Genomic DNA, 26,540 nt, shown 5'->3' with positions numbered 1-26,540 from the left:
GCCATTTAATAAAAATGTATTATTAAATTACATTTATAATTTATTAAATTAAATTAGCAGTGCTGCCTAAGCGCCAACAAATACTCATAGCAACCAAGGCTAGGTTTCCCACAGTTTACTTGTGGAGGCTATACTTAAATGCCTCCTCATGTAGACCTGCCATGGCTTCTTGCTTAATCAATTTTAGTCTTAGTTTAGGGGCACAAGACCTAGTTTTGTGCATCACTTCTTGAACCAAAATACTTCAATGTTTGGGTTAGATTTATTTTGAATAACTATTTAGCCTTCAAAAAATGTAATTACTGTGTTTGTTATTGTAAAGTTAGTTACTCTGCAATTAGTTACTGTATCCTATGTATTTTACTACTCTTTTGATAAGGAAATACATTTTTCAAATTAAAATAATTAAAATAAATAATTTATAAGTACATTTGGTTTGTTGACCTTTATTTTGAAGTTTTTTTTATCAAATCAAACGGAAATGAGGTTACTTATTGAGGCTGGCATCACCGTGCACATGATGATGGCGTTCAGGGGAGTCCCTGCCTAAGAGATACAAGTGTAAAACTTGTCATTTCTACAGGTAGCGAATCCACATACTCTACAAAAATAGATGCGACTCCGAATCTATATATTGGGTGAGAATGCACTTTCATTGTGAAATATGTACCGTAGCTAGCTAGCGAATGGCTACCATTTGTTTGGATGCAGAGAGCCAGGGCGAGAGTGGGAGTGTAAACGCGGCTAAACTAGCTAGCAGGCCGCGTACGTCGGTAGCTAGCGTTGGTGAACAGATAGAACACAATTATCAAGATTATTCGGTGCCTGCGTGGTAGAACTAGTAGCACCTACTCGCCAACAAAATATTACTTTGCTTGGTATTTCTTGGTAATTGCTAAACAAATACGACCAGCTAGCAAGCATTGTTCACGTTAGCTAGCTAAGCTAGCTAGCTGCACTATGAAGTCGGTTACGAACTATACTGTCAGTAGTTATCATAACACCATATAGGTAGCTATAACTCTAATTACTTTCCAGTGTAGCACGCTTGGTTTTAGTTGGGTTTGTATGGATGCATTGGGGAAATGCATCATTTTTTAATAATAGCATCATGTTCCCACATCGTAGCCCTGCAGAATGTCCAAGATAAGGCGGAAGGTAACAGTGGAGAATTCTAAAACCATATCTGACAGCAGCAGCACCGCCACCACCACCCCCTCCCGCCGACCCAGCGTGTTTGAAAGACTCGGTCCCAGCACTGGTAGTAATGCTGTCGAGGTGTGTGCGTCTTTACATCCTGGATTGACCAAAACAAAGTCTAACCTTTACTTCACATGATAACCAAGGACTAACTGTAATGCAGCAAATGCATGTCTACAGTGCTGTGGTCTGGATAGAAAGTTGAACTTTTTTTTTATATCAGTAATAAAGTAACATGCCACCTGTCCTACAGACTCATTGTAGAAATTGGTTGAAGACTGGGAATTGCAGCTACGGCAATACTTGTCGCTACACACATGGAACTCAGCCACGAGGCAAGGGATTTAGTGGAGGTTTTAGTAGGTAAGTAAGGTAATTAACCGTGCAACTGCTTTTGGCAGATGGTGTCGGGTAGCATAATAGGGTATTCTGTGCTCATGGGCAGCTAGGCTATGTATTATGCTTTTACCTTCTCTTACCTGCTCAGAGTTCATGAGATGGTTGCTGATAGTTTGGGGATCCATGTGAGAGGTTCTCCCTGGTTTGACATGTTCTGTCTGGGAGCAGGTCAGCAGAGAGGCCCCCTGGAGATCTGCGGGAGAGGATGAAGAACAAGAGACAGGATGCTGACTCAGACGCCCAGAAACGAGACCCAGAAGAAGCTACGTCCCCTACAGCAAGAGTATGTTTGTATACATGTTCCGGGGTGTGGCAAATTCTTTTTTTTTTCTGGTTTTCGAACCATTGCAGCAGACTCTTCTTCTGTTTGACCATGTTCCTGTGGTAAGCCCACCTTTTTTGTCTGTTTGTAGCAGCGAGATTCCTCTCGAGGCAGGCACCGGGAGAAGGAGGATATAAAGATCACGAAGGAGCGCACCCCTGCCAGTGAAGAGGAGCCCACTGAGTGGGAGGCCAATCGTGAAGGTGAGGTCACCACCAAGAAAGAAGCCCTTTGTTCTCTGTCTCTCTGTGTTTCTGTCTCTCTCTGTCTGTCTCTCTCTGTCTCTCTAAGTTTCTGTCTCTCTCTCTGTCTCTGTCTCTCTCTCTGTCTCTGTCTCCCTCTCTGTCTCTCTCTCTGTCTCTCTCTCTCTCTGTCTCTCTCTCTCTCTCTCTCTCTGTCTCTCTCTCTGTCTCTCTCTCTGTCTCTCTCTCTGTCTCTCTCTGTCTCTCTCTCTGTCTCTCTCTCTGTCTCTCTCTCTGTCTCTCTCTCTGTCTCTCTCTCTGTCTCTCTCTCTGTCTCTCTCTCTGTCTCTCTCTCTGTCTCTCTCTCTGTCTCTCTCTCTCTGTCTCTGTCTCTCTCTCTGTCTCTCTCTCTCTCTCTCTCTCTCTCTCTCTCTCTCTCTCTCTATAATTGATTAGTTAAATATTTGGGAGGAGCTCCAAAAAGCACGGCAGTTGTGTTCATATCTCTAGTCTTCCTTTGACTGCTAGTGTCTCAAAGATGGACTTCCAAGAGTTGCTAACTGTGCCGATTGGCTTTCAGACTCAGATAACGGCGACTATGACTACGAGTTGTCCCTGGAGATGAAACGGCAGAAGATTCAGCGCGAGCTGATGAAGCTGGAGCAGGAGAACATGGACAAACGAGAGGATCTCGTCATCAAGAAGGAAGAACCCCCAGCCAAAACCAGGACAAGCAGCACGTCCAAGGTGCGGGTACGATTCCCTCCCCGACGTCTCAAAAGTTGCATTATCCAGGTCTGCTTTAGATTCCCTCCAATAGCCCTGTAGGGGTGCGGTAATGAGTGTCTTTCCGTTCCTCTCCCAGCCTTCCCCAGAGCAGTCGAGCTCCAAAGGCTCGCCCTCATCTCGGAAGTCGAGCGGGTCGCCCAAACACAAAGCCGGACTGAAGAACTCAGGTTCTGGGAAGAAGGACAAGAGACCATGCGTGTCCTCCCCCACGTCGGACACGGGCAGGTACGGCACCCGGCAAGGTTTCACTCAACGTGTGTGTGTAGGACAAGGTGCTTTTATAGTCCACCTGGCTCGTTTTTTAGTTTCTGTTCCCTTCTCGACCGACGTCCGTGTTGCCCCCTGTCCTCACCGTGGCCTGCCTTTTTTTAGGTTGACCAAGGGAGGCCACAGTAAGAAAAAAGGTCCGCGCACCCCCAGCCCTCCTCCCCCAGTCCCCCTGGACCTGCCCGTGGTTGGGAAGAAGCACAAGGGGAAGCACAAGAACAAGGAGAGGTCCGAGGAGAAGCCCAAGGAGGGCAAAGAGAGGGGGCGCGACGCGGAGAAACACAAGGAGAAGAAGGAGAAGCGCAGGTGAGCGAGGGACTCGTCTGGTCCAGCCGTCCCTCTCAAAACGACCATGTGACGTGTTCATGCGCTCGAGTCGCACGCTGTGACCCCTGCTGATCTTTTTAACGGAACGCGTTTTCCTATCAGGGATCGCTCCGATAGTTCCCACAAGGCCAAGCGGTCGATGACGTCCGAGGAGCGTTCCGGAAGCGTCTCCTCCCCCTCCCGGGAGTTGTCCCCCTCCGCCAGGAAGAAATCCCAGTCCCCTAAAGGGGCCTCCCAGAAGCCCCTCGTGCCAGCCTCCCCTCCACGCAGGTCAGCACCCCTCCCTCAAACCCTCCCCCCTCTCCAGCCGCATGTCGTGTCGTCCCCTGCATCCCCCCCGTGTGTTAGTTGACACCTGTCGATGCTCGGAAAAACACAACACCCGTGTCCCTCTGGATGAACGTCTGTCTTCTCTCCCCCCCCGTCTCGTCTCAGGTCTCCCACCCCCCCGCGCCACCAGCGCACCCCGACCCCGCCGCGCCACCACTCCTCCTCCTCCCACTCTGGGTCCTCCGCCCAGAGGCACTCCCCCTCCCCGCGGCGCCGCCACTCCGTCTCCCCGGGCTACCTGCGCCAGCGCGAGCCCCCGGCCCCGTCCTCCTCCTCCCCGGGCCAGAGGCGCTCGCGCTCCCCGGCCGCGCCCAGAGACGCCGCCTCCCCCCAGGGCAGGGGCAGCCCCGGCCGCCACAGCTCCCAGGGGCGGGAGAGGGGCCGCGGGGAGAGGAGCCCGGCTGCCCAGGAACGCAGACACGAGCGCAGAGACGGTAAGCGACTTGCATTCGAGAGAGCGCGTCATGTCACGTTTTTCTCTTGATGTGTGGACCCTCGTCCAGCTCTGTGTTCGCCTCTCCCCTTCTAAGACTGTTCTGTGGCCCCCCCCTCTCCCTTCTGACTCCAGAGAGCCGCGGAAAACGGGACAAGGACATCAGCCGCGACGATCGGGATTACGAAGCGGAGCAGAGCTCGTCCCGGGAGCCCCGCGAGGACCGCGAGGCGAGGGAGGGCCGCGAGCGCCGGGAGGGCCGCGACAAGCGGGACGGCGCCCGGGACCCCCGCGAACACAGGGACACCAAGGACTCCCGGGAGAGGACCGACACTCGCTCCGGCAGAGACTCCCTGGAGTACCGGGACCGGGAGAGGGAGCGGGAGAGAGACAAGGAGAGGGAGCGCGAGAGAGAGAGGGATCGGACGGACGTTCCCCACAGGAAGGAGGAGCCTGCCCAGGAGGAGCGCAGCTACCCGCGGGGGCAGGGGCGTGATGACGGCGGGCGCACGGACGCCAGGGGGGCTGAGGGCCGGGGCGAGACCCGGGGGGAAAGTCGGGGGGAGAGGAACGGGCGCGGACGGGGCCGCGGAGCGGAGGGTTCCGACAAAGGTGAGAACACGCCATGGGTCCTCCCCAGGTCCCAAAAGAGTAGAACACGTTTAGAACATTCCAGGTGTTTGTCGTTCTGCCCAACAAGACACTCGAACCCCTGTACGGTCTCCTCTTTTCCAGGCTCCGCCCGCAGCTCGCGAGGCTCCCAGTTGGACGGCGCCCACGACGGCTGGGAGTCCCGCGGGGCCGCCCCTCGGGAGAGGAGCGCGGAGCGCGGGACAGAGAGGGCCGGCGAGAGGGGGGCGGAGCGCGAGCGCTACGACGGCGACAGGAGGGCCGACCAGGCCCGAGACTCATCCTATGACCGCAGAGGGGGTCACGCAGAGCGCGAGCGCCGAGACAACAGGGAGAGAGGTGAGGAGAGGAAGTTGAGACGGTAGCACCGTTAAACCTGACTGGCTTCCACAGCAGGTGTGCCGCGGGATTCATTTGCACAGTGTGAACACAAAGTTCATCCAATTAAACGATTACATTCCCACGACACGGCAAGCTCCAACTATGTAGTAGGCGTCTAAAGGAAATAATGTATTTGAAGCACCAAAAACAAAAATGACAAAGAAAACATTTTTGGAAAACAAATGGTATAATCCGCTGGCTGTTATGACTGACTGCGCCCTCTTGTCTCAGCAGATCAAAGAGCGCCCTCTCCTGGCCGGCACCAGGGGCGCGGAGAGGAGCCGGAGAGGGAGGAGAGGAGGGAGGAGCGCCGGGCGGAGCGAGGGGAGGACCGGCGGGAGGACAGGAACCGCGAGCGAGACAGGGAGCGGGAGAGGGAGCGCGAGCGGGAGAAGGAAAAGGAGAAGGAGAAAGAGCGCGAGAAGGAGCGCGAGGCGGAGAGGGAGCGGGAGCGCGTGAGGGAGAGGGAGAGAGAGCGGGAGAGGGAGCGCGAGCGGGAGAGGGAGAGGGAAAGGGAGCGCGAGGAGCGGGAGAGGGAGAGGAAGGAGAGGGAGCGCGAGAGGGAGCGGGAGAGGGAGCAGCGAGACAGGGAGAGGCAGCGGGAATGGGAGGAGCGGGAGAAAGGGAGGGAGGAGCGACGGGAGCGGAGGGACGACCCCAGGGAGGAGCGCTCCACCAGGGACGCCCGGGACGAAGAGCGCAAGACCAGGCAAGTAGTCCGTCATCCGCAGTCTAGTCTGTGGAAACACACACACACACAGTCAGGTTTATGCTACATTAGCCGCACTTGCATTCGGTTTGAATGTGCACCGCCATGTTTTGAACCCCCCCCTCCTCCCCCCTCCTCCCCCCTTGTCTCCAGCCGGAAGAGACACAGGGTGGACAGCCCCAGCCCCAAGTCTTCCCCCAAGAGAACCCGGGATGCCAGCCCGGGGGACAGCGACGGCTACAACAGCCCAGAGGAGAAGAGTGAGCGCGTGGGCGTCCGGGGCCCGGCCAAGCTCCGGCCCCTCCTCCCCAGCCCGGCGTGTCTGGCCCCAGGGCACCCAGCCGACGGTAGGCGACCCTCTTTACTGGGACACAGCACTGGCTCTGGAGGATGCTAGTCCCTACGGATTAGGATCTCCCTCAAAGGGCGCCTTGGCCTGCTTTCCAACAACATTCAGTGTTTGGTCTCCTGGCACTTTCCATGCCTGGTCTTGTCCAAAGCTCATTTTATATTTTGTCACATGGCTTATAGTGGAGGTTTATGAGGGGTTAGTTGTAAGAAATCCAGCCAAGGCACCCTTAGATAAAGTGTTGTTTTTTTTTCTTTTCGTGTTTGTTTTTGTGGTGGTGTATTCAGCCTTACTGATGTTGTTGTTGTTGTTGTTGTTTTTTAGTTGATAAGCACCGCTTGCTGAGCCAGGTGGTTCGTCCCCTGGAGCCCCTGCGCTCGCCGCCCGGCACCCCCGCGGACGACAAGCCCAGCCGCTGGAAGGACGACGAGCGGCGCGGCGACAAGAGGGACGGCCGCGGCCGCCACGAAGACCCTGACCCCCGAGGAGAGCGGGGGCGCGGCGCGGCGGAGAGGCGAGTGGAGCACCCTCCAGACGCCGGTCCCGCCCCCGGCAGGGCCAAGGACCAGAGGGAGCCCACCCCGCCGCTTCCCCCCGCCACCACGGCCCCCGACGACAGAGACGTTGTGGCCACCTCCGCCGTCGCCCACGAGGAGGGCAAGAAGAAGACCAAAGGCCTGAAGAAGAGCTTGAAGAAGGGCCGCAAGGAGGATGATGGGGGACCCCCGGCCCTGGGGGCCGGGGTGGGGGACCGGTTCAACCCCGAGCCGCCGTCCACGGCCCTCCCAGACGGGCCCCCTCCCCTCCAGTCCCCGCGCAAAGGCCCCAAGAAAAAGGCCCTGGACAAGAAACGGAAGCGCTCGCGAGGCGCCGAATCTGACGTGTCCGAGGAAGAGCCCCCGGCTGCCGCCGCCGCCCGCCTGCCGGCGAGCAAGAGGAAGCGCGGCCCCCGGACGCCCCCCCCCACCCTGAAGGAGCCCCCTCCGGCCCACCGCACCGCGGGAGCGACCGCCGAGCCCCCCTCGCTGCCTCCCTTAAAAATGGACGCCAACTTCAGCGACTGGTCCGACGAGGACGTCCTGGAGCGCGGCGGGGAGCCTGCGGCCCCCCCGGTCCCCGTGGAGAGGCCCCCCGTGGAGCCCCTCCCCAGGAGGACCGGTCCCAGGGGAGGAGGGGGCAGGGTCAACCCCCTCCCCATCGCCCCCCTGCTGCCCCAGGAGCCCCCCATGCTGCTCCCCACCCTGCCCCCCCAGCCCCTCATGTCGCAGCCCTTGCTCCGCAAGCCCCCGCCCGAGCAGAAGCGCAGCAGCAGCATCGGCAGCAACCAGAGCCGCGCCTCCGTCCGCCGCCTGCGCTCGCCCTCCAACGAGTCGGCCCACCGCGAGGAGCCCCAGCAGGGGCCACGCTCCAGGAGGGGGCGCATGCAGGGGGGCAACTCCCGCGACCGGGAGAGGGAGCGCGAGAGGGAGAGGGAGCGGGAGAGGCCCCCGGTGACCGAGCCCCCCGCTGGGGAGAGGAAGTCTCGCATGGACCAGCTGAGGAGAGGGGAGCCCAGCCGCAGCACCTCCTCAGGTACTGAACACCTGTGTCTGTCTGTCTCTCTCTCTCTGTACACACTAACCAGCCCGCACACTAGCTGCGTATCCTGTTTAAATGATTGAATAAAATACAAATGGTCTTCTATAAAATAATTTTTTTTAATGAATTTATATTTTTATTATAAAAAAATTATATTTTCCGCCTGATTGGTGTTTGTCATTGCCGACTCTCTGTAGGTCTTTCTCTAGGAGCTTCTCAGTTGCTTCATGTCTGCTTGTGATGTCCCCCTCCTGTAGACCGGCAGGACTCGCGCAGCCACAGCTCCAGACGCAGCTCCCCAGACTCGGAGCGGCAGGCGCGCTCCCGCGCTGGCTCCTACGACAGCCGGGAGAGGGAGCGCGAGAGGGAGAGGGAGCGCGAGCGGGAGCAGTTTGAGAGGGAGCGCGAGAGGAAGGACCTGAGACAGCAGCAGCAGCAGCAGCAGCAGCAACAACAACAACAGCAGCAGCAGCAGCAACAGCCTCCCCTCCTGCCCCAGCCTCCGCAGCAGAGAGACTGGGAGGTCGACCCCCGAGAGCGGGGCGGGGGGCGGGGCCTGATGATGCGAGGCCTCAGGGAGCGGGACCTGCGCGACCTGCGGGAGCGCGAGCGCCTCCTCCCCGAGGGGCTCCTGCAGCACGAGCGGGAGCGCGGCGAGCGCATGCTGCCCATGGACCTCCAGCCACACGGGGAGCCCAAGGGCCGGGACCTCCTGAGGCAGGACCGGAGCGACTACGAGCCCCTGCTGCCGCGGGAAGCCTTCGGGATGGACAGCGACAAGCCCGGCAACAGCCACCACGGGCCGGGGGAGCCGCGGGAGCCAGAGAAGAAGGACGGCGTCGACGGTAAGAGGAAGGGCAACCGACACCGCTTCCTGTTCCACGCATGCAGTTCCGCTGGCTAACGTACGCCCACGTTCCCTGTCTTGTTCTCGTTCCCAGCGGAGGAGGACGACGCCAAGGTGGACGACGCCCAGTCTGTGGTTTCCGGCGGCGAGGAGTACGAACCGATCAGCGACGACGAGCTGGACGAGATCTTGGCGGACAGCGCCCAGAAGAAAGAGGATCACCAGGACGACGAGAAACCCTCAGGTACCTATTGACCTCTCACTAAGCCAGTTTAGTAACAGCTGCACTCGGACATCTCCAGTTTACAACTCCATAGAGTAGCATTCGGAAAAGGGATTCATCTCTTGTTTTATCGGGTTTGTTGTAATAAAAGTTTTTTTTACATTTTTTTTATTATTATTTTTATGGTCAAAGATGTGCATGGGGTGGATGCAACACTGATACGAGGTATCCTGAGAGGCTGGGCAATGGGGTATATTTTATCCTATTTCCCAAACCAAAACAAGACAGGGCCAAATGTCTCCGGTGGATAAAGCTGTGTGGCAGTCCACACTGTCAACTCAATGTAACAAAGATAAACAAGGATGTCATCACATTATTGTCATTGACAGTACCGGCTTACTTTCACCACTGATGTCATGCTAGGCTTAGGCAAGTTATCTCTGGTTGAAACTAGCTAACGCTAATGTTATTACGTATAACGTTTAGCGATTCACGAGCTAGACAGTTAGGACACTGTCCTGTCAGGGACAGGGGAATGCTAGTAAATAAACTAATAAACGTAGGTTTACATCTCAGCGCCTCTCCAGATTAGTTAAATTAACTGAAGGTAAATGAATGTAATCTTATCCTGCGGTGCATGAACAATGCTGGTCTTGGATGTTGTTATCCTGAATCGTGACGACCGTGAGATGAGGGTTCTCCGTCTTGCATTGAGATCTGTAAATTCTCGCCTCCAATTTAAGTTTGTCATCCACCATATCTACTTTTATATTCTGTAGCATCCCTCCATTGCATAATGAAGTCCCTTTTGACGGCTAAAACTCTGGTCAGCTGCAATAGCTTGTCCGAGTTAGCAACAGTAACTAAGGGGGGCGGGGCTTAGCGAGGGGTGAATTACAGGCATCGCGCCAAGGCGTACGCTAACGACACACAGACGCTGGTGACGTAACTCAAACCCTGGTGTCTGTTCCCACCCCCAGGTCCCCTGGACGTGATTGACGTGGACTGGTCCAGCCTGATGCCCAAGCAGAAGCAGGAGCCGCGGGCGGCGGGGGCAGCCCTGCTGAGGTTCACCCCGGGCGCCGTGCTCCTCCGGGCGGGCGTGTCCAAGCGCCTGGCGGGGCCCGAGCTCCTGGAGCAAGTGAGGGAGGTCTGCAAAAAAGAGCTGGAGGACCCGAAAGGTGAGAGCCGCGGAGAGCCAGACCCAGAGCTGGGTTTGGCGTTCGTTCGCAGTGGAGTCCAAACGTCTGAGACCACGTTGGAAACATTTGAATGGGGGGGGGAATTGAAGACTGAGAAAGACGAGCATTCTGTGACATCGCAATCTTTTTAGAGTTTTAAGTATAGTAGTAGGCCAGTGGTCTCGGCTTTTTGGACCCTACTATACATACATTGTTCTGTGTTTAGTTATACATTCAGAATTTCATTTATCTTAGCTCAAGCTGCCAGTCTAACTCGACAGCCTTATTCCGACAGATGCCGACAAGCTGTTTGAGCACGACCTGGGAGCCTTGAACATGGCTGCCCTGAAGAGGAAGGTGGAGAGGGCGGGCCTGCTGAGGAACCTCGGACCCTGCTGCAAGGCCCTGTGTGCCCGCAGGGACATCGCCATCCGCAGGCAGCTGCTGAAGAACGAAAAGGTTCGTCCCGGCAACCATTTTATCCCACTGCACCACCACCCCCCCCCCCACACACACACCAAATGTAAACCTGGTGAAGGAAGTCAGTGTGCGTTTTCCCCCAACTTTACTGATGCCTCCCTCCAGGGCCTGATCAAGCAGATGTACCCCAGTGTTCCTGTGGTGGACAATGAGCTGCTGCAGCTGAGCGTGCGTCTCTTCAAGAAGACCGTGGCCGATCAGGCAGCAGGCCAGGACAAGCTGGACTCCGGCCCGCCAGCCATCACCGCCCCAGCCGCGGCGGTGGCGGCGGCGGCAGCTGCCGTGGTGGTTGACAAGCCCAGCGCACAGCCGGAGGTGTGCGTCTCCTGAGGGAATGGGCTTAGTGAGTTAAAGCATGAATCTGACAGCTAAGCCCCATAACCCCCTCCTCTAGCTCCATCTCCATACCTAGCCTTTAACATCGGGAGAAAAAACGAATGGCAAATGCTGAAACTTTCACAAAAGTCAATGCTTATCATTTTGGAAGCTTGATCTTCGAGTAAAGCGCCATAGAGACTACTGGAAATTCTAGCCTATGGCGAGATAGTGGCCTTGTACGTTGAACTAATCAATAATTGACAGGAGAGACATACACACCTATGCCCGGAATGATGCCAGTTATTTCGTGCAATTTTTATGTTTTAGAGCAGCTTTTTAATTGTCAGGTCCCCATTTATAATGAAGTTGCTGGTTTGGTTTGTTTCTTATGTTGTGCATTGGCTAAGAAAAACTGTGCATTAAAATGGTTAGCTGTTCATTTGTAACGGGTCCTATCTTTGCTTTGTATGAGTCATGCTAATTTTTCATGGACGTGTCCAGCTTGTTTTTTTTCTTTCTATGTACATGTTTATGTCATTGGATCACCAGGTAATCTGCTGTCCAGATACTGTGAAAACCTGGCGAGCCTTCAATTAATGTTTTCCATGAACCACTACCGAACTATTCCATCCTGAATTTGTTTTTCTTACCTCAGAGTTAGACATACTTTCAAAGTACCACCTCACATGAATGTATTTGTGTCATGGAGTGACTGGGCAATGTTTTTGAAGGATGAACTGTATTGTTAATGACTGATGTGGAACCAGTACATTCGAGGTGGTGAGACAGACCAATCTGGTCCACCACCGCACTGTGGCCGATCAAACTTGCACTCACAGTATGCATGCATGCTATGTTGACTGGTTTTGGATCAATGACTGAAGGGACAGACTGATCTCATTGACATAATCCACTAGAAACTGTATGTCTGGGTGTACAGACTGGGTTATACAAGTCAACATACCAGCATCACGGGTGGGTGGAAGGAGGCATTTGAGGACACAAGCTGAACTTCACAAGGAGCACTGGATTCAATTCTTCGTCTGCTGGTAAATCGCCTGTGTGGCTTCCATGAAAAACACAGACTCTGGACCTCAACTCCCAGAACCACTACTGTGTCTGAACGTTTGCAGGCATACATTTTTTGGCATGGTAAAAATTAATGTTGGTTCAACGTCTCTGTTACTGTACAATTCTGCATAAACTGACAATACAATGAAATCATTGATATGAAAACTGACAGAGCAAAGCCTTATGTTTACTTTCCTACTTATATTGAAGTCGCTTTGGATAAAAGCGTCTATTAAATGAATACATGTAAATGCATATTTGTTTGAATTGCCATCCTCCACTTGGTCAGCTAAGTTAGGTTTAGATTTAGATGAAATGAAATTTTAAGATATTTAGGTCTATGTTTTCAATTTGACCGTCATATGACGTTCGATCGAACACTGGCGAGAGGACCTTCCGCGAACTTTTATCGGCAATAGGAACCTAAAAGTCGGTATTTGTTGTCGGAGGTGTGGTGAGTGACGGACCGACTTCCTTTACCCGTAACACTTCCACCTAATAACTTCCTTTCTGTCAATTTCCTTTGAAAGTAAGTTTTCGTATTTCAAAATCCTCATACAATCTATTGCCATCCTGGTATATCTGTGCATTGAACAAGTATATTTACGGTCCCAATCCATACCTATGTTACTCATAACACGTTGGACGATAATTTGAAGTGTATCTTTGCATCGATGTAGTTAGCAATAAGATTCAAATTGGTAAACCTTTTTAGGAGCGACATTAGCCCAGTGGAACACGCTTAAGCCATCTGTGTTGGTAATAGACGTGGTATGCAAAGATGAAATAACTAGTTGTTTGTTAGAATAAGACATTTTACATTGACAAGATGTATATTTCCATCTTGACTATGTCTGGGGCACCACAATTGTGTGCTTTATACCTAGCTAACAGTTAGCTAATGCTACTTGGCAAGGCATTTCATTTCAATCATTTTAATTGAAAGGTGGCTCGTTGGCTAAATTGATTGGTGTCTGAGTTAGAAGGCAAACGAGGCAATGTTCATATAAGGGCGTGGATGAAAATTGTTTAGATACTTACATTGCAATAAATGGTATAAGTATGTACACATGGCGATGTGGAATGGATACGGATATATTAGTAGACCGCTCGAGCGAGAGAACCTTGCTATCCCAGCAATTGTATTGGTAACCTGTAAACCCTGAAGTCTCAAACGGTCTTGTGTGTAACGTTACAGATGGCCCCAACTAAGAAGGGAGAGAAAAAGAAGGGGCGCTCAGCCATCAATGAAGTGGTGACCCGGGAGTACACCATCAACATCCACAAGCGCATCCATGGAGTGTGAGTTGAGAATGCACAGTAGATGGTGCTGTGTGTTGAAAACGGCTACATGTTTACCTGCCCACATGTAACCTGCCTCTCAAAGCCATCCTCACTTGAAAGACCAACCTCTCCTACTGTTGTCCTGTCCCTGTAGGGGTTTCAAGAGGAGAGCCCCTCGCGCTCTGAATGAGATCCGCAAGTTTGCCGTGAAAGAGATGGGAACCCCAGATGTTCGCATCGACACTCGTCTGAACAAGGCAGTGTGGACCAAAGGCATCAGGTTAGGAGTCCTGACGCCTGATGTCACGCTTGCTAATGTCTGAGAAGTAGTGCTCCACCTTGGTCTGGTTGTAGCGGGTGATGCCTGGCGGGATGGTGGGGTAGGACACCAGGCGCTCGATCCCAGCAGCTTTGAGGATGTAGGGAGCGTCACATGAGGAATGAAATATGCTGTTTAGATGTTAGTCCATGCCTCTGTTGAATTAGCTGGGCATTCATGGCAACATCTACACAAGTTGCTGCCACAGGAGGTAACGTGCACTAAATTCTTATGTTGTCATTCAGGAATGTTCCGTACAGAATGCGCGTACGGTTGTCCAGGAAGCGCAATGAGGACGAGGACTCTCCTAACAAGCTGTACACTCTCGTCACATATGTTCCTGTCACAACATACAAAGGTAAATCAGTACTAACTCGAGAGATGACCTAATAAAAATAATCCATTTTGTTTGGGGTTGAAGACAAACTCTTGCTAAAACCTTTTTTTCCTCATCCTGCAGGGTTGCAGACAGTCAATGTGGATGAAAACTAAGTGTCCCCTCTGAGAGTGGAATAAATGTACAAAAAGGATATCTGCCTCCTGTCTTTATTGACATGACATTAACAGCTTTGGTCAATGTTGGCTGTGATCATGTCAAGGCTTTATTATTGACGTGCTTCAAATTTTTTCTTATGTATTGTCAAAGAAACATGATCATTTGTGTGGGCAAACTCAATTAAAACAATTTGATGTTTAAGTAATATAAGAGTGTGCTCTTAACTATTTTCCTACAGCTTGAAAATGCATTTATAAGGATTGGCACTAAGAGGTTTGAGGTAGGATGTTATAGTGGGTGTGATAAAATAACATTGCCACGTGACTAAAATGTGAACTGGCTGCCTGGAAGTGTGTATCCTAGTGTGTTTTTACAGACAGAAAAACGCCCAGTGTGCCCTGTTAAAACTCATACTTTTTTTTTTTTCTAATGTAAAGTAGCAGGCTTCTGTTTCTCCAGTGTAGTGCACATGCGGTTCCTGATCCTTGTGTGAATGTGTCTATGCTCTGCATCATGAGACATCTTGAAAAGTGACATAATGCTCTCTCAGTCTTGTTGATAACGTGTTTGTCAGCCATGCATTGTTAGTGACACAACGAAGCCATTTATGCCTGACACATTTTTTCCAGCTAGCCTATATAGTCTTGAATGAAAGAACGCATTCTTATACATTCATACACATTAAATTGAGCTTTATTGGGAACCATGCGGTAAGAGTAGACAACTATTATATTGTGTCAAGCATGTCGCCTTATGACTGCATTGTCATTTGTATTAACATTTGTGAACTTGAAAGTTCAAGTTCTAGTATCTCTAAACACTAAGTCACAGCTTATGCAATATTCCTTTCGTCTTGCTTAAAGTTTAAACAGAAAATGTGATTATCGTCTGAGGGAAGGAATACATTGCATCACATAATACACAAAGAGGCTTTTCATTGCCCTGGTCCACGAGATGTCCATGATGTACTGCAACATTTGAGCGCTAGGGGGCGACATGACCCTCAATGTTGTTGGGCGATGATTGGCGAATGCTGTACTCCATCACAACAGACTACAGGACATATCGAAAATGTCATCCGAGACGCTAGCTATATATCTAGTTAACATTACTGCGATAGCTGCAACACAGCACATTCAAATTTAAACGGTAAGACAACACATATCGCTGCTATTTGCTTTTGAACAAAAAATGTAGCACCTCGTTGAAGTGCAGACTAGTTTCCAGTTACCAAATAATTTGTAGTAGCTAGCAGTATGCTGGGGCGGCTGGACAGCTAACTAACTAACTAACTGGCTAGCTTGTTAGCTCGTGTTAAAGTTAAACATCTGTTTAGCTTGTGTGCTAGCGTATGGGTGTAACGAGGCAAGCTACTTTTACATATGTAAACGTTATTTTCAGTATTGACCTAGCGAATTGTAACAACGTCATGTAGCTAATGGATCTTGATTTCTAAATAGAAGGTAACAGCTAACAAGATGAAATATGTTAATACATGCTTAAAATGCTCATACATACATCCAGTTTTTGCCATCTGTTGCTAACCCTCCTCCCCACCCTTTATTGCTAGCTAGAAATAGAAGTAATAACCTCGGGGTAGCTTTCGATGAAGCCTCCTCGCGACCATGAGTCTATCTGTCTTTTGCAATGTCAGTCAATCCTCTCTGCCTTTAGCTAGGCAACTTCACTATTTTGATGGGCCACGGATGATGTCCCACGGGTGATGCCCCAAACGATGCGGCACCATTGGCTGCTCGTTGGGGCTTGCGGCTGGATGCTACTCATCCTAATGTTCGCCAGCAAATTCATCAATTTCAATTTGAGAGCCACGGATGGTGAGTTAGTTAAGATGTCAGCTATATAGAGACTGGCGGCCAGTTATGTATTGTCAGTACGGATTCGCGAAACCACAATGTAATACATGCCTGGACTCTGTTTCAGACTATGTGGAAAAATCCGAGATGCAGAGCTGGACTCTGTCAGGGACCAAGACCATCAAATCCCCCTCCATGCAGAAATCTGAAACACAAGATGAGAAGACATCCGACTTGGTAGGTACATGACTCACATCACTAGAATGCAGCAGATTGCAACTCAGAGTGTGCAGCAGATGTCTCATGAAGGCAGTGTCTGTGTGTTTGTGTGTCAGACTGCTGAGCCGTCCTCCGCGGACCTCTCAGACTGGCGCTCTGTGGAAGCAAAGCGCCTGGAGCTGCTCTCGGCTGTGTGCAAGAACTCGACGCTCAGGAACCTCACTCACACCTCCATCAACAAGTTTGTCCTGGACCGCATCTTTGTATGCGACAAGCACAAGATCCTCTTCTGCCAGACCCCCAAAGTGGGAAACACTCAATGGAAAAAGGTCCTGATTGTCCTCAACGGTGAGTGTTTGCTTTCATGGTGCGACACTGCTTGATTGACTGAGGTTGGGGATGGCGAGTGTCCGATTGTTCTTCTTTTGTCTCTCAGGAGTGTTCTCCACGGTGGATGAGATCCCAGAAAATCTGGTTCACGATCACGAGAAGAATGGCCTGCCCCGCCTCTCTTCTCTGAGTCAGGTGGAGATTACCGAAAGGTCAGAGTTCAAGTTTTAGCTCTCCTAATTTTGACCACAAAATGTCAGTTAGTTGTATCACAACTAAGCACTTTCTACTTTGTTCAAACAGGATAATAAACAGTTAATGCATTCTGTAGCCTCAGCACTAATAAACAAATCGATTGATCTCCAGATTAAACACCTACTTTAAATTCTTCATCGTGAGAGACCCCTTCGAGCGCCTCATCTCGGCCTTCAAGGACAAGTTTGTGAAGAACCCCCGCTTTGAGCCCTGGTACAAGCACGACATCGCGCCCGCCATCATCCGCAAGTACCGCAAGAGCCACAGAGACAACGACGCGGCGGCCACGGGCCTGCGCTTCGAGGACTTTGTCCGTTACCTGGGCGACGTGCCCGGAAGGCGTCGCATGGACAGGCAGTTTGGCGAGCACGTCATCCATTGGGTGACGTACGCCGAGCTGTGCGCGCCTTGTGACATCACCTACAGCGTGGTGGGCCACCACGAGACCTTGGAGCGGGACGCTCCCTACATCCTCAAAGCTGCTGGGATCGAGCGCCTGGTGTCCTACCCCACCATCCCGCCAGGCATCACCCGCTACAACCAGACCAAGGTGGAGCACTACTTCTCAGACATCAGCAAGCGTGACATCAGGCGTCTCTTTGCCAGATACCAGGGGGACTTTGGCTTGTTTGGTTATCCCAGTCCAGACTTCCTAATGAATTGAGCTAAAGGCTAAAGACAGTTTTGATAGGCTTGTAAGCTAAGTAAACTAACTTGCTTCTCCTAATCTGGGCATGGTCGACTGAGATGATAGGGTGCCTCCTGCAGGCTGATGTGCCGTAGCGAGGGGATGGCGGCAGTTAGCAGCCAGGCTGGTTCCTCCGATGGAGCCTAATTTGCTATAGCCGACCATGCCTCAACCAGGCACACCCAGACCAGATAAAGTATGTGGCCTGAGGTAGAGTTTGTTGCCATGGTTATGGCTCTACAACTAATGAAGTGCCACATAGTAGTGTTTTTTGGTAGTAATTTAGCTTTTGTAATGATAGGTAACTTTTATTTAATAAGGAAACTAAACAGTGTAACCTACTGTGCGAGAGTGTAACCTCAGCACGTTTACAGAGACAGGGCTGCTGTTGTTGCCGCCTACCAGACCAACACTGGGAGCACCAGGGGTCGACACTACTGGGTGGGGAACACACTGATATGATACTGGACTTGGTTCCCTTGCATATGTGGTGTACCCAAAAAAACCTGTAGGTGTAGTGGATTGAGGACAAGCAGTGGGGAAGTCTTGGCAGCTCTACAGACTTCCAGACACGCCTGTGAACAGGATCGCTGGCTGTATGCCAGGCACTATGGCTGTGTTAGCCTTGATGCCTGTGCTTTCTTATGGGCAGCGAGGCCATCTGCGCTCTCTTTCCGCGGTAGGCAGAGACTGCGAATGTGTGTCATCCAGGTACTTCCGTTCTGTCACCCCTATGCGGAGACAGCGTTGTGGTCGAGGGGCTGTGGGAGGGGCTTTGGGAGGGCGAAGATGCTTTTACTCTCCGAAATGTAGGCCTGTAAGTTGACAATGAACATCTTCATACCAGCAAACGTTTTTGAGCAATGGATGCTGTTGTGTGTGTTTGTGTGTGTGTGTGTGGAGCTGTCAAAACACCCATCTATGAAGAAATGCTTCCTGGTGACTTTGTACTCAAATTCTGGAGAATTAATAAAGGACAATATGAAATCAATTAAAACTAAACTAGTTTTATTTTTCAACATCAATGAAGAGCCCTGTCGGTTTTGCCAATAAATGTCTGTGAAAGCACACCGGGGTCCTGGCAGCTGCAGTGTGTTACTGAATGATCTGAACTCTGGGAATTCTAACCTTGGTGTTCCATGTCCGCGCATGATGTCCTGAAATCTGATTGGTCGTGTGAAACTATCCAACAAGAAGCAACGCAACTGTCGGAACAATAGCTACCTCGTGTTGGTACTCAGAAATATGTTTCTCTGTCGTGACCCAGTTCTTTTTGATCCTTCTACTCTGTTCCCATTCATCTAGTGGAGGCATGTGCTGCACATATGTTTGTGGTATTCTGTCGGAGGGTTCATTTATTGAGGTTGTTTGTGTGCAGTGGACAGAAAGATTAACTGTCAGTCCTCCATGTGTTGGCACCGGGGGTGGGAGGGTCATGTGTGCTGCCTGTTCCCTGAGCAGAACAGGTAACAGGTTGGACTGATGGACTAAGAACTATAGTGACGTTAGCGTTGTGGGTTAGGGTGGCAATGTGTTTGCAGCACATTGGTGTGCTGCACATTGGTTTTAAATGATAACAGACTTGTGGTGTGGTTAATGATCATAAATTATTATGATTCAGATTTCAGAGTATGTATTATAAAGAAAAATAAGTAACCATAAAAGCACCCATTTTTAAAAACCCAGCGTTTTTTTTTTTTTTTTTACAGCTGCTAAATGTGTGTCCAAACAGTGTGTGAATAGAGCGCTGTCTGCTGCCTCCTTAAGGTGGGGTGAGACTCTTCTTCCTCAAGCCCCATGAGTTGGCCCTGATATACCTATATCAACTATATGTGACTTGCTGTTGTTTTTTTTCTCACAATTCTCCATACAAGCCTGTAAAATAGTGTTACCTATTCTGCAGTTTGCTAACGTTTTTGTAAACATTAATTTGCGTAATGTGAAGCTGTTTAATGTAGAGTGCTCAGGGCTACACTGCATTGGCAAGTCAATGCTACTGGCAGGCTGCCTGTGCCCAGCGCCAGCGGCCTGTTAGCTTAATATAGCTGACAGTTGACGACGGAAGGGATTTCACAGACTACAGTGTTTCTTGACCCGAACAGTATGATCAAATATGCAGTTATTTTCTGTTACACAACCTTTATCATTACATAAACAGTCAGACTACCCAATGACTTTGCTCCCTCAAGTCACGTGCCACCCGACGTTACCAAACAGGCACATCATAACCCGTTTGCTCTTATAGTTTAATTCCTGAATTTGACGTCGAACAAATGTGATTCAAATTCTGTTATTATGCCTATATACGAACCCTCGGACCAGCGAAGTAAAAACGTGCTGGCTGTTCATACAAGTGTAGTAATAGATAGAGGGAACAACTTTTGGGTTCTGGGCTAATGTATGGGCGGGGTTACTGATTCGCCTGCCCAACTCTACTTCGCTCAGAGATCTAGGTCTAGACAGGCGTTATAACGAAACACTAGTGGCAGCGGCTATTTATTTTTCTACGACATTAGCTCGTTTTTACTCGTTATGCAAGTTTGTGTCAGTTGTTGATGCTCACGTATTAATGCGGCATTTAACATGTTCGTGAAAATGCCTTGAAACAAAGGAAGTATAGTCGTTTTAAAGGATGTTATATCATCTGTGAGTGTAAGACTGCTGTTATACAAACTTCCAGTTTCACTGTGTCACGGCCTTTTGGATTACGTAGCTAAATTAAGATGGAAGATTCGATTTGCAGCTGAATGAAATGCATGGAATTAAACACTTGCTTCGGTGTCCGGTCTGATCCCTACCTAGATTGAATCGAGAAGATAGCTAGTAATTTGACTGACGCCTGAGCGTAACTGATTTTTGCGATTCTTCAGTTATATCACGAAAATGGACATCGCTGTTCAAGACGGATTGGATCATTCCACGAACAGCACAACTGTTCCCACTGCTGCCTGGATGTGTGCAGAAATGTTGGATGTGGCACAGAAAGCCTGCCAGGCTGGAGACTACAACTTTGCTGTTGAGATCTACAGCTCTCAACTTGCAGATCTTCAGCAACCAGACAGGCCTCTATGTCTACTGAAGGCAGATGCGCTTAGCAGGGCTGGGCGCATAGGAGAGGCACTGGACTCGTATTGTGCTGCCGCCAAACTGGACAGTTTAAAACCCCAGGAATTAGGATCTCTTGTTGACTGTATTGCGCACACCTTGCGCGAAAAGGAATTGTGCATCTCAGCTCTAAGGAAGACTTCGTCATGCCGAGTTGGAGTTAATAGAAACGAGTTGAACCGTTCATGTTCAGAGGATGACTTATCTGAGGATGAAGAAACACTGGACTTTTTCTCTTGCCATTTTTGCAAGTGCCTCTTGACAGAACCTGTGACCTTAGAATGTGGCCATACATACTGCAAATATTGTCTTGAAGATAATCACGTCACAGAATGCAAACTGTGTCGATATAAACTGTGCAACTCGACGGGCAAAGTGAAGCCAACTGCGTTTAAAGTCAATGTGGTCCTAAGCAGCCTGTTGGAAAAGTGGTTTGTGGCGGAGAGTCAAGCAAGGCGATACTGGCTGGAGGGGGAGAGACTACGGACTAAACACGACTTCCTCAACGCCCTAGAAAGATACAACAAAGCTGTAGAAATAGGTAGGCTAAAGCATGAATTATTTCTCAAATACCCTTTCTTTTAATAGTTCCCCTTCACATGGGACATTTGAGTAATGGATGGTTAACCTACTTATCAGGTGACATGGAAACGTGCAGATCTTAAATTAATATCTGGGTCAGGCAACATAATTGGCATCATTACACTTGTTTCATGCCAGCTCACTCAGAGACATGAACACCATGTGTTGGGGGAACTGCGCATTTGATCATAAATGTTTTCAGACTGATCCTATTTCTTTAGTGATCCTACGCCTGGACTCTGTACTTTGCGTAGAAATATCAGTTTGCTCATTATGTACCTTGCATAGCATCACAACAGCAGGAAAAGTAGGTCAAGCTTGGTAGAGCAGAGTTTTATTCTACAGAGTGATATTACAACCGCAGCCTTTTTTTTGCGGGCCCTGCTAATGTACTTCTCAAATTTCTGCACATCTAAAATAAAGTTCCCAACATGTTGAATCGGAACAGGGTTGGTGTGCAAAGTAGCAAATGAACACATAACAGCTTACGTGCTCTCTTCGCAAAACTTGACGCTACCCTGAACTAGTTATGAGCATGACCTCAATTTAAGGGATGAGATAATGTTTTTTGTGTAACAGTTTTTTGGGGTTGCCAACTCTGCTACATAATTTAGCTTAATATTGTCATAATAGCTTATTATTTTCATTTTATTTCATAGACAATGATTTTGTATTTTTTTGTAGTGTAATGCATGTAATTCAGGGGTGTTTTAGGGATGAATTATGTGTTTTATATATAACTATCCTTCTTGTGGGATCGTCCATAACACTTCCATACATCAGACAAAACCTCTATAGTGGCTGTTTATATGACTGCTTATAAACTATACAGACTTATTGTTATGTCTTCCTCTTTGCAGCCCCAACTATGTCCAGGTTACTGGAGCGGAGAGCAGAGCTCCATCAGGAGATGGGGAACTTCAGACTGGCTCTTCAGGATGGGGACAGCATGTGTCAACTGAAGCCTCTGTGGCCCAAGGTGAAAGAAAACACTGGTGTACAGGCAGACATGGTGGCAGGTCCTTTACCAAGACCAGATTCTTTCATGAGAATAGAGTAAAGGCAGTGTTAGATGGTGAACATACAACAATATGAAACTGGGTCGCAGCATTGTCCCACTTATATTCACCCATGATGGTTTATATAGATACATGGTCATCAAAAGACTTGAGACTCCATAACCCCGTGTGTGTTTTCACCCTAGGCCCATTATGTGAGAGCATTGGCTTTGAGCAAAGCCGGACGGAATGAAGAAACCTTAAAAGAGTATTTCTATTGTGTGGCTCTGCAGCCTAACTGCGTCACTATCAGACTGGAGGCTCAGAAGGTATTGTACTTTTGCAATTTTGTACTTTTGTACCGCTGTATTGTTATGTAGCATGCTCTATGTGACCACACAATGCGTGTTTGTGCTGTGGCTTGGTTATCCGCTAATCCCTGTCCTTTATCTTGCAGCTGTTGAGTGACATGTTCTCCTCCTTGTTTGAGAAGGACAGTCTGTCCGCATCACTCCGCCCCTGTCAGACAGGCTTCGGCTCCCCTCTTAAGCCCGCCTCCTTCCTCTTGGGCTCGTTAAATTCCACCCCTCAAAAAGAAGGCCTGATGGAAGGGCCCTCGAAGGTGAGAGCCCCTCACTCACAAACAGCCCCTCACACACACGAGCGCCCTCGATGACAGGCCCATCACTTCCTGTCTTTCTGTTTGTGTACTGCACGGGCATTCGCTTTGATGCGCGTGTGACGGCACACCTACCAAGACCGCTCATCCACCTCTTATGTTTGTCGTCCGGTCAGAAGCAGATGTCTGGTCTCTTTAACCCTCCTGCTGAGTCTGAGAAGACCGCCAAGCCCCAGACATGCTCTGGGGACTCCAAGGACCTGGGTCTAGTCCTCAGTGCCTTACCTGGCCCCTCTGGTCTGAAAAGGAAATGCCAAGACAACCCTCCGAACTTAGCAACCGCCAACAAGTTGCCCAGAAAAGGTACCACAACCGTCATCGATTTCTTTATAGCGGGGCACTTAACACATTCCGCACCAAACACAGAGGATCGATCTGGCTAGCAGACGGTGTTTCACTTCCAAGATCTTGAGAATTTTGTAGACGAAAATACTTTGGGATGCATTCATCTTCTCTCTGTGTCTGTGCTCAGATGAAGGTTGCTCTTCATCCCCGGCTCCTGTTGCTCATAGTGGTGAGAGGGAGGTGCCTACCCATCTCCTGGACAGCACTGACATGGAGTGCTCTCTTTGTATGAGGTAAGTCAACCATACTACACACACACACACACAAACAGAGACACACGTACACAACATCCCTTTGGAGGAACGTATTGCCGAATTATTGAACTTGTGTCTTTCCTCAGGCTATTCTATGAGCCTGTCACCACCCCCTGTGGACACACATTCTGTCTGAAGTGTCTGGAGCGCTGCATGGACCACAACCCAAACTGCCCACTGTGCAAAGAGAACCTTGCTGAGGTAAATTAGCATTAAACTGTGCAAAAATATTTTGAACGCAATTTGTTTATGATCATTTGGGTAATATTGTTTTAAGATATTAAACCTGCCAAGTTATCTTCTTGGTGTGTACTGAACTGGGTACAGCTAATGCTTGTTGGCAAAAGCTTTCTTAAGTCAAGTCGTTGTGGTCTTTATAGTCTGTGTGTGGTGTAATTGCAGTACCTGGCCTCTAGAGGGAACCAGAAGACCCTGTTGGTTGAAGAAATGCTGCAACGATATCTCCCTGAGGCCCTGGCTGAAAGAAGGAAAGTCCATGAAGAGGAGATGAAGGAGCTATCCAAGTGAGACCTTAGACCCCTTCTAGAGACTTCCATATTGTGTATAGCAAATCTAATAGTCTGTAGTGCAACTAAATATCACAATAGCTTTCCTCAACTGGTTGAATGGGGATTTTTCCTAATAAATGGTTCTTCTTGCAGCTTGACGCAGGAAGTGCCCATCTTTATCTGCACGGTTGCATTTCCCACAATTCCATGCCCTCTTCACATCTATGAGCCATGCTATAGGCTCATGGTCCGACGCTCAATGGAAACAGGAACCAGGCAGTTTGGAATGTGCATCGCTGATGATCTTAAGGGGTGAGCTGACCTATGGCACAAACACCTAAACAGTCAACACCTCAAAACCATGCCAGGGGCCTTAAACCCAAACCCCTAAACCAGGGTTACTCAATAATCGGACCATGGTCTGGATCCGGACATAATACAATTTGTACCGAAGCCAAAATTTAATTTAGTCATGAGGATCCAAGCGAGTTTTCATTGGTGCGTGATTTCACGCATATATTGTTTTCCTACTAGATGTGGTTTCTATCTTCTGTATCCAATCCAAAGATCCAATCAGGAGCTGTAATACTAATCACCATGACAACTCACTCAACGTTGGCCGCAACCTCTGTGGGTCACGCAGGTTTTGTGTGTGATTCACAACAACGCAGGCTAATCGATAGCCTGCCTGTTTCTTCCTTAGCAAAAAACATGGTGTGACAAAACCCAGCAAAAAGCAAAAAGTTGATTCCAACAATCGCAAATTTCAGACAGAATGGACTGACAAGTATGCATTTGTGTTGCCAGTCGGGAGCACAAAACTGATGTGTTTAATCTGCAATGAGATGGTTGCCCTTGTCAAAAGTGGTAGAGCTAAAGTGAACGTCACTACGACACAAAGCATAGACACTTTGAACAATATTACCCCCAGAACTCTGAGGTAAGGGCCAGAAAAAAACCGTTCTGGACTGAATGGAAATTTGGGGAGTGGACCTTTTTAAGTTTCTAATTGAGTACCCCTGCCCTAAACTGTACTTGACTGTAACATTCTGACCAACAACCTGGCTAATGGTTCCATGGTCCTGGTCACAGGTTTGCCGACTACGGCTGCATGTTGGAGGTGAAGGATGTGAAGACGTTTCCCGATGGCCGTTCGGTGGTGGACACGGTGGGAGTGTCTCGGTTTCGAGTGCTGAGCCACGGCCAGAGGGACGGGTACAGCACAGCCAAGATAGAGCTGCTGGAGGACAAGAAGGTGTGTGTTGTGTGTGTGTTGTGTGTGTGTGTGTGTGTGTTGTGTGTGTTTTGTGTGTTGTGTGTGTTGTGGATGAAGTTTTAAAGATTGCATCCGAGATGAGCTTCCTAACCGCTGACGCCTTTCCTGTGCGGCCAGGTGGAGGGGGCGGAGCTAGAGGAGCTGCAGAAGCTGCATGACTCTGTGTACGAGCAGGCTACTTCCTGGTTCACCTCCCTCAAAGACAACATGAAGAGCCAGATCCTCAGCCACTTTGGACAGCTGCCCGGGAAAGAAGCTGACATTCAGGTACAACACAACACCGTGCTGTCTGTTAGAAGTAGAGTCTTCCTCTGCTTGGCCCCCGGGTACCTAGGCCTATGGGTCCAACAGCAGATTCAGATGAACTCTTTCTTTCGTTCCAAGAAGAGTATTAGGATTATCAGGACAGAACGTCTTACTTTGAGATTCTTTATAGCCTCTCCGGTTTCCTCTCTCCCTCTTTTGTTTTCTCTCTCTCTCTCTCTCTCTCTCTCTCTCTCTCTCTCTCTCTCTCTCTCTCTCTCTCTCTCTCTCTCTCTCTCTCTCTCTCTCTCTCTCTCTCTCTCTCTCTCTCTCTCTCTCTCTCTCTCCCTCTTTTGTTCTCTCTCTCTCTCCTTCAGTCTCTGTGAGTGGAAAACATTTTAATATCCGAGAGCCTAGACAGTAGAAGGCTAATGCATGTATTATTTGTCCTGGAGAAAACGATGAGGCGCACCCTAATAGAACCGCACTAAGCCTCCCTCCCTCTCACAGGCCAGTCCCAGCGGCCCTGCTTGGTGCTGGTGGCTCCTGGCCGTCCTGCCCCTGGAGAAACGTGCTCAGCTCAGCATCTTGTCCATGACCGGCCTCCGCGACAGGCTGGCCGCCGTCCGCCGTGTGATCCTCCTTGTCACACGCAAACGCCAGGCACGGTGACAAGCTGTCCAACTATTCGGCGCAGTTGTTACTAAAAATTGACTTTCAGTCACTGAAATGATGCAAAGACTTCTTTGAATGGGGACAGCTGGTGGATTCCAGTTCCTTATGTAGTTCCGAGTATTCGTAGGGTGAGGATGTGAAACACCATTGTATATGTAAATACTGTGTCTTTGAATCAGTGCGTCCTTTAACCAAAACTGTGTGTCCTGTTGTACACGTTAAATGATGAGAGCCTTAAATTATTGTTATTCCAATTGTATATTTATATACTTACTATCACACAATAAACATGTTTTTATTTATTAATTGTTCTGTCTGTATTGTTATTTCAAACACCCACACTGCATCCTTCAGCAAGATCCTGTGAGTCCTACATTCAAATGCTTGCTCTTGCAGTATCACCAGATGTCCACAGGGTGTCAGTAAAAGAATGTTAGAAAAATAGGAAGGCCA

The 26,540-nt window shown here is 49.7% G+C and overlaps 4 protein-coding genes across 8 annotated transcripts; all 4 read left to right on the top strand.

Annotated features, from left to right (window-relative positions):
- Window positions 1-500: 500 nt before the first annotated feature.
- zc3h13 (zinc finger CCCH-type containing 13) lies at window positions 501-11,382 on the top strand. Of its 4 annotated transcripts, none has more exons than XM_084668234.1 (20): window positions 501-638; window positions 1,129-1,278; window positions 1,454-1,563; window positions 1,768-1,882; window positions 2,013-2,124; window positions 2,684-2,850; window positions 2,969-3,117; window positions 3,265-3,465; window positions 3,589-3,756; window positions 3,922-4,250; window positions 4,385-4,861; window positions 4,985-5,218; window positions 5,495-5,969; window positions 6,123-6,316; window positions 6,643-7,890; window positions 8,154-8,741; window positions 8,838-8,987; window positions 9,947-10,147; window positions 10,443-10,606; window positions 10,733-11,382. In XM_084668234.1, the coding sequence occupies exons 2-20, from the start codon at window positions 1,138-1,140 to the stop codon at window positions 10,955-10,957; spliced, it is 5,448 nt and encodes a 1,815-aa protein (XP_084524360.1). In that variant the 5' UTR covers window positions 501-638; window positions 1,129-1,137; the 3' UTR covers window positions 10,958-11,382. The 4 variants fall into 4 exon arrangements, with proteins under 4 accessions (XP_084524360.1, XP_084524359.1, XP_084524358.1 ...); XM_084668233.1 differs by having other exon boundaries at window positions 5,492-5,969; XM_084668232.1 differs by having other exon boundaries at window positions 2,684-2,856.
- A 1,037-nt stretch (window positions 11,383-12,419) lies between these two features.
- Window positions 12,420-14,149, top strand: LOC146261129 (large ribosomal subunit protein eL31). The gene is made up of 5 exons (XM_084668473.1): window positions 12,420-12,545; window positions 13,215-13,318; window positions 13,455-13,580; window positions 13,865-13,977; window positions 14,080-14,149. The coding sequence occupies exons 2-5, from the start codon at window positions 13,215-13,217 to the stop codon at window positions 14,109-14,111; spliced, it is 375 nt and encodes a 124-aa protein (XP_084524599.1). The 5' UTR covers window positions 12,420-12,545; the 3' UTR covers window positions 14,112-14,149.
- A 988-nt stretch (window positions 14,150-15,137) lies between these two features.
- On the top strand, window positions 15,138-18,423 carry chst10 (carbohydrate sulfotransferase 10). Of its 2 annotated transcripts, none has more exons than XM_084668125.1 (6): window positions 15,138-15,264; window positions 15,790-15,950; window positions 16,057-16,166; window positions 16,265-16,496; window positions 16,585-16,690; window positions 16,845-18,423. In XM_084668125.1, exons 2-6 carry the CDS (start codon window positions 15,839-15,841, stop codon window positions 17,395-17,397), a joined length of 1,113 nt encoding a protein of 370 aa, XP_084524251.1. In that variant the 5' UTR covers window positions 15,138-15,264; window positions 15,790-15,838; the 3' UTR covers window positions 17,398-18,423. The 2 variants fall into 2 exon arrangements, with proteins under 2 accessions (XP_084524251.1, XP_084524252.1); XM_084668126.1 differs by having other exon boundaries at window positions 15,143-15,264; window positions 15,794-15,950.
- Window positions 18,424-19,521: 1,098 nt separating this feature from the next.
- Window positions 19,522-26,393, top strand: LOC146261127 (LON peptidase N-terminal domain and RING finger protein 2-like). The gene is made up of 12 exons (XM_084668123.1): window positions 19,522-21,067; window positions 21,969-22,087; window positions 22,313-22,435; window positions 22,564-22,728; window positions 22,902-23,088; window positions 23,258-23,363; window positions 23,471-23,585; window positions 23,787-23,908; window positions 24,047-24,205; window positions 24,986-25,148; window positions 25,287-25,436; window positions 25,923-26,393. Exons 1-12 carry the CDS (start codon window positions 20,305-20,307, stop codon window positions 26,082-26,084), a joined length of 2,334 nt encoding a protein of 777 aa, XP_084524249.1. The 5' UTR covers window positions 19,522-20,304; the 3' UTR covers window positions 26,085-26,393.
- Window positions 26,394-26,540: the final 147 nt, after the last annotated feature.

The sequence above is a fragment of the Hypomesus nipponensis genome, chromosome 12, assembly GCF_054491055.1.
Source record: "Hypomesus nipponensis isolate SF chromosome 12, ASM5449105v1, whole genome shotgun sequence".
Taxonomy (NCBI): Eukaryota; Metazoa; Chordata; class Actinopteri; order Osmeriformes; family Osmeridae; genus Hypomesus; species Hypomesus nipponensis.
Note: the sequence above shows the minus strand (reverse complement) of the source record. Positions and strands in the feature narration are given on the sequence as shown.

Bases quoted from the DNA above. Each gene is read 5' to 3' on its own strand.
- zc3h13 (XM_084668231.1), top strand. From the start codon at position 1,138: ATGTCCAAGATAAGGCGGAAGGTAACAGTGGAGAATTCTAAAACCATA. The intron at 2,125-2,683 runs GTGAGGTCACCA...ATTGGCTTTCAG, and splicing joins GTGGGAGGCCAATCGTGAAG to ACTCAGATAACGGCGACTAT. The intron at 4,862-4,984 runs GTGAGAACACGC...CCTCTTTTCCAG, and splicing joins AGCGGAGGGTTCCGACAAAG to GCTCCGCCCGCAGCTCGCGA.
- LOC146261129 (XM_084668473.1), top strand. From the start codon at position 13,215: ATGGCCCCAACTAAGAAGGGAGAGAAAAAGAAGGGGCGCTCAGCCATC. The intron at 13,581-13,864 runs GTTAGGAGTCCT...GTTGTCATTCAG, and splicing joins GTGTGGACCAAAGGCATCAG to GAATGTTCCGTACAGAATGC. The intron at 13,978-14,079 runs GTAAATCAGTAC...CTCATCCTGCAG, and splicing joins TCCTGTCACAACATACAAAG to GGTTGCAGACAGTCAATGTG.
- chst10 (XM_084668125.1), top strand. From the start codon at position 15,839: ATGCCCCAAACGATGCGGCACCATTGGCTGCTCGTTGGGGCTTGCGGC. The intron at 16,167-16,264 runs GTAGGTACATGA...TTTGTGTGTCAG, and splicing joins ATGAGAAGACATCCGACTTG to ACTGCTGAGCCGTCCTCCGC. The intron at 16,691-16,844 runs GTCAGAGTTCAA...ATTGATCTCCAG, and splicing joins CAGGTGGAGATTACCGAAAG to ATTAAACACCTACTTTAAAT.
- LOC146261127 (XM_084668123.1), top strand. From the start codon at position 20,305: ATGGACATCGCTGTTCAAGACGGATTGGATCATTCCACGAACAGCACA. The intron at 22,436-22,563 runs GTATTGTACTTT...TTTATCTTGCAG, and splicing joins TCAGACTGGAGGCTCAGAAG to CTGTTGAGTGACATGTTCTC. The intron at 23,586-23,786 runs GTAAATTAGCAT...GTGTAATTGCAG, and splicing joins GCAAAGAGAACCTTGCTGAG to TACCTGGCCTCTAGAGGGAA.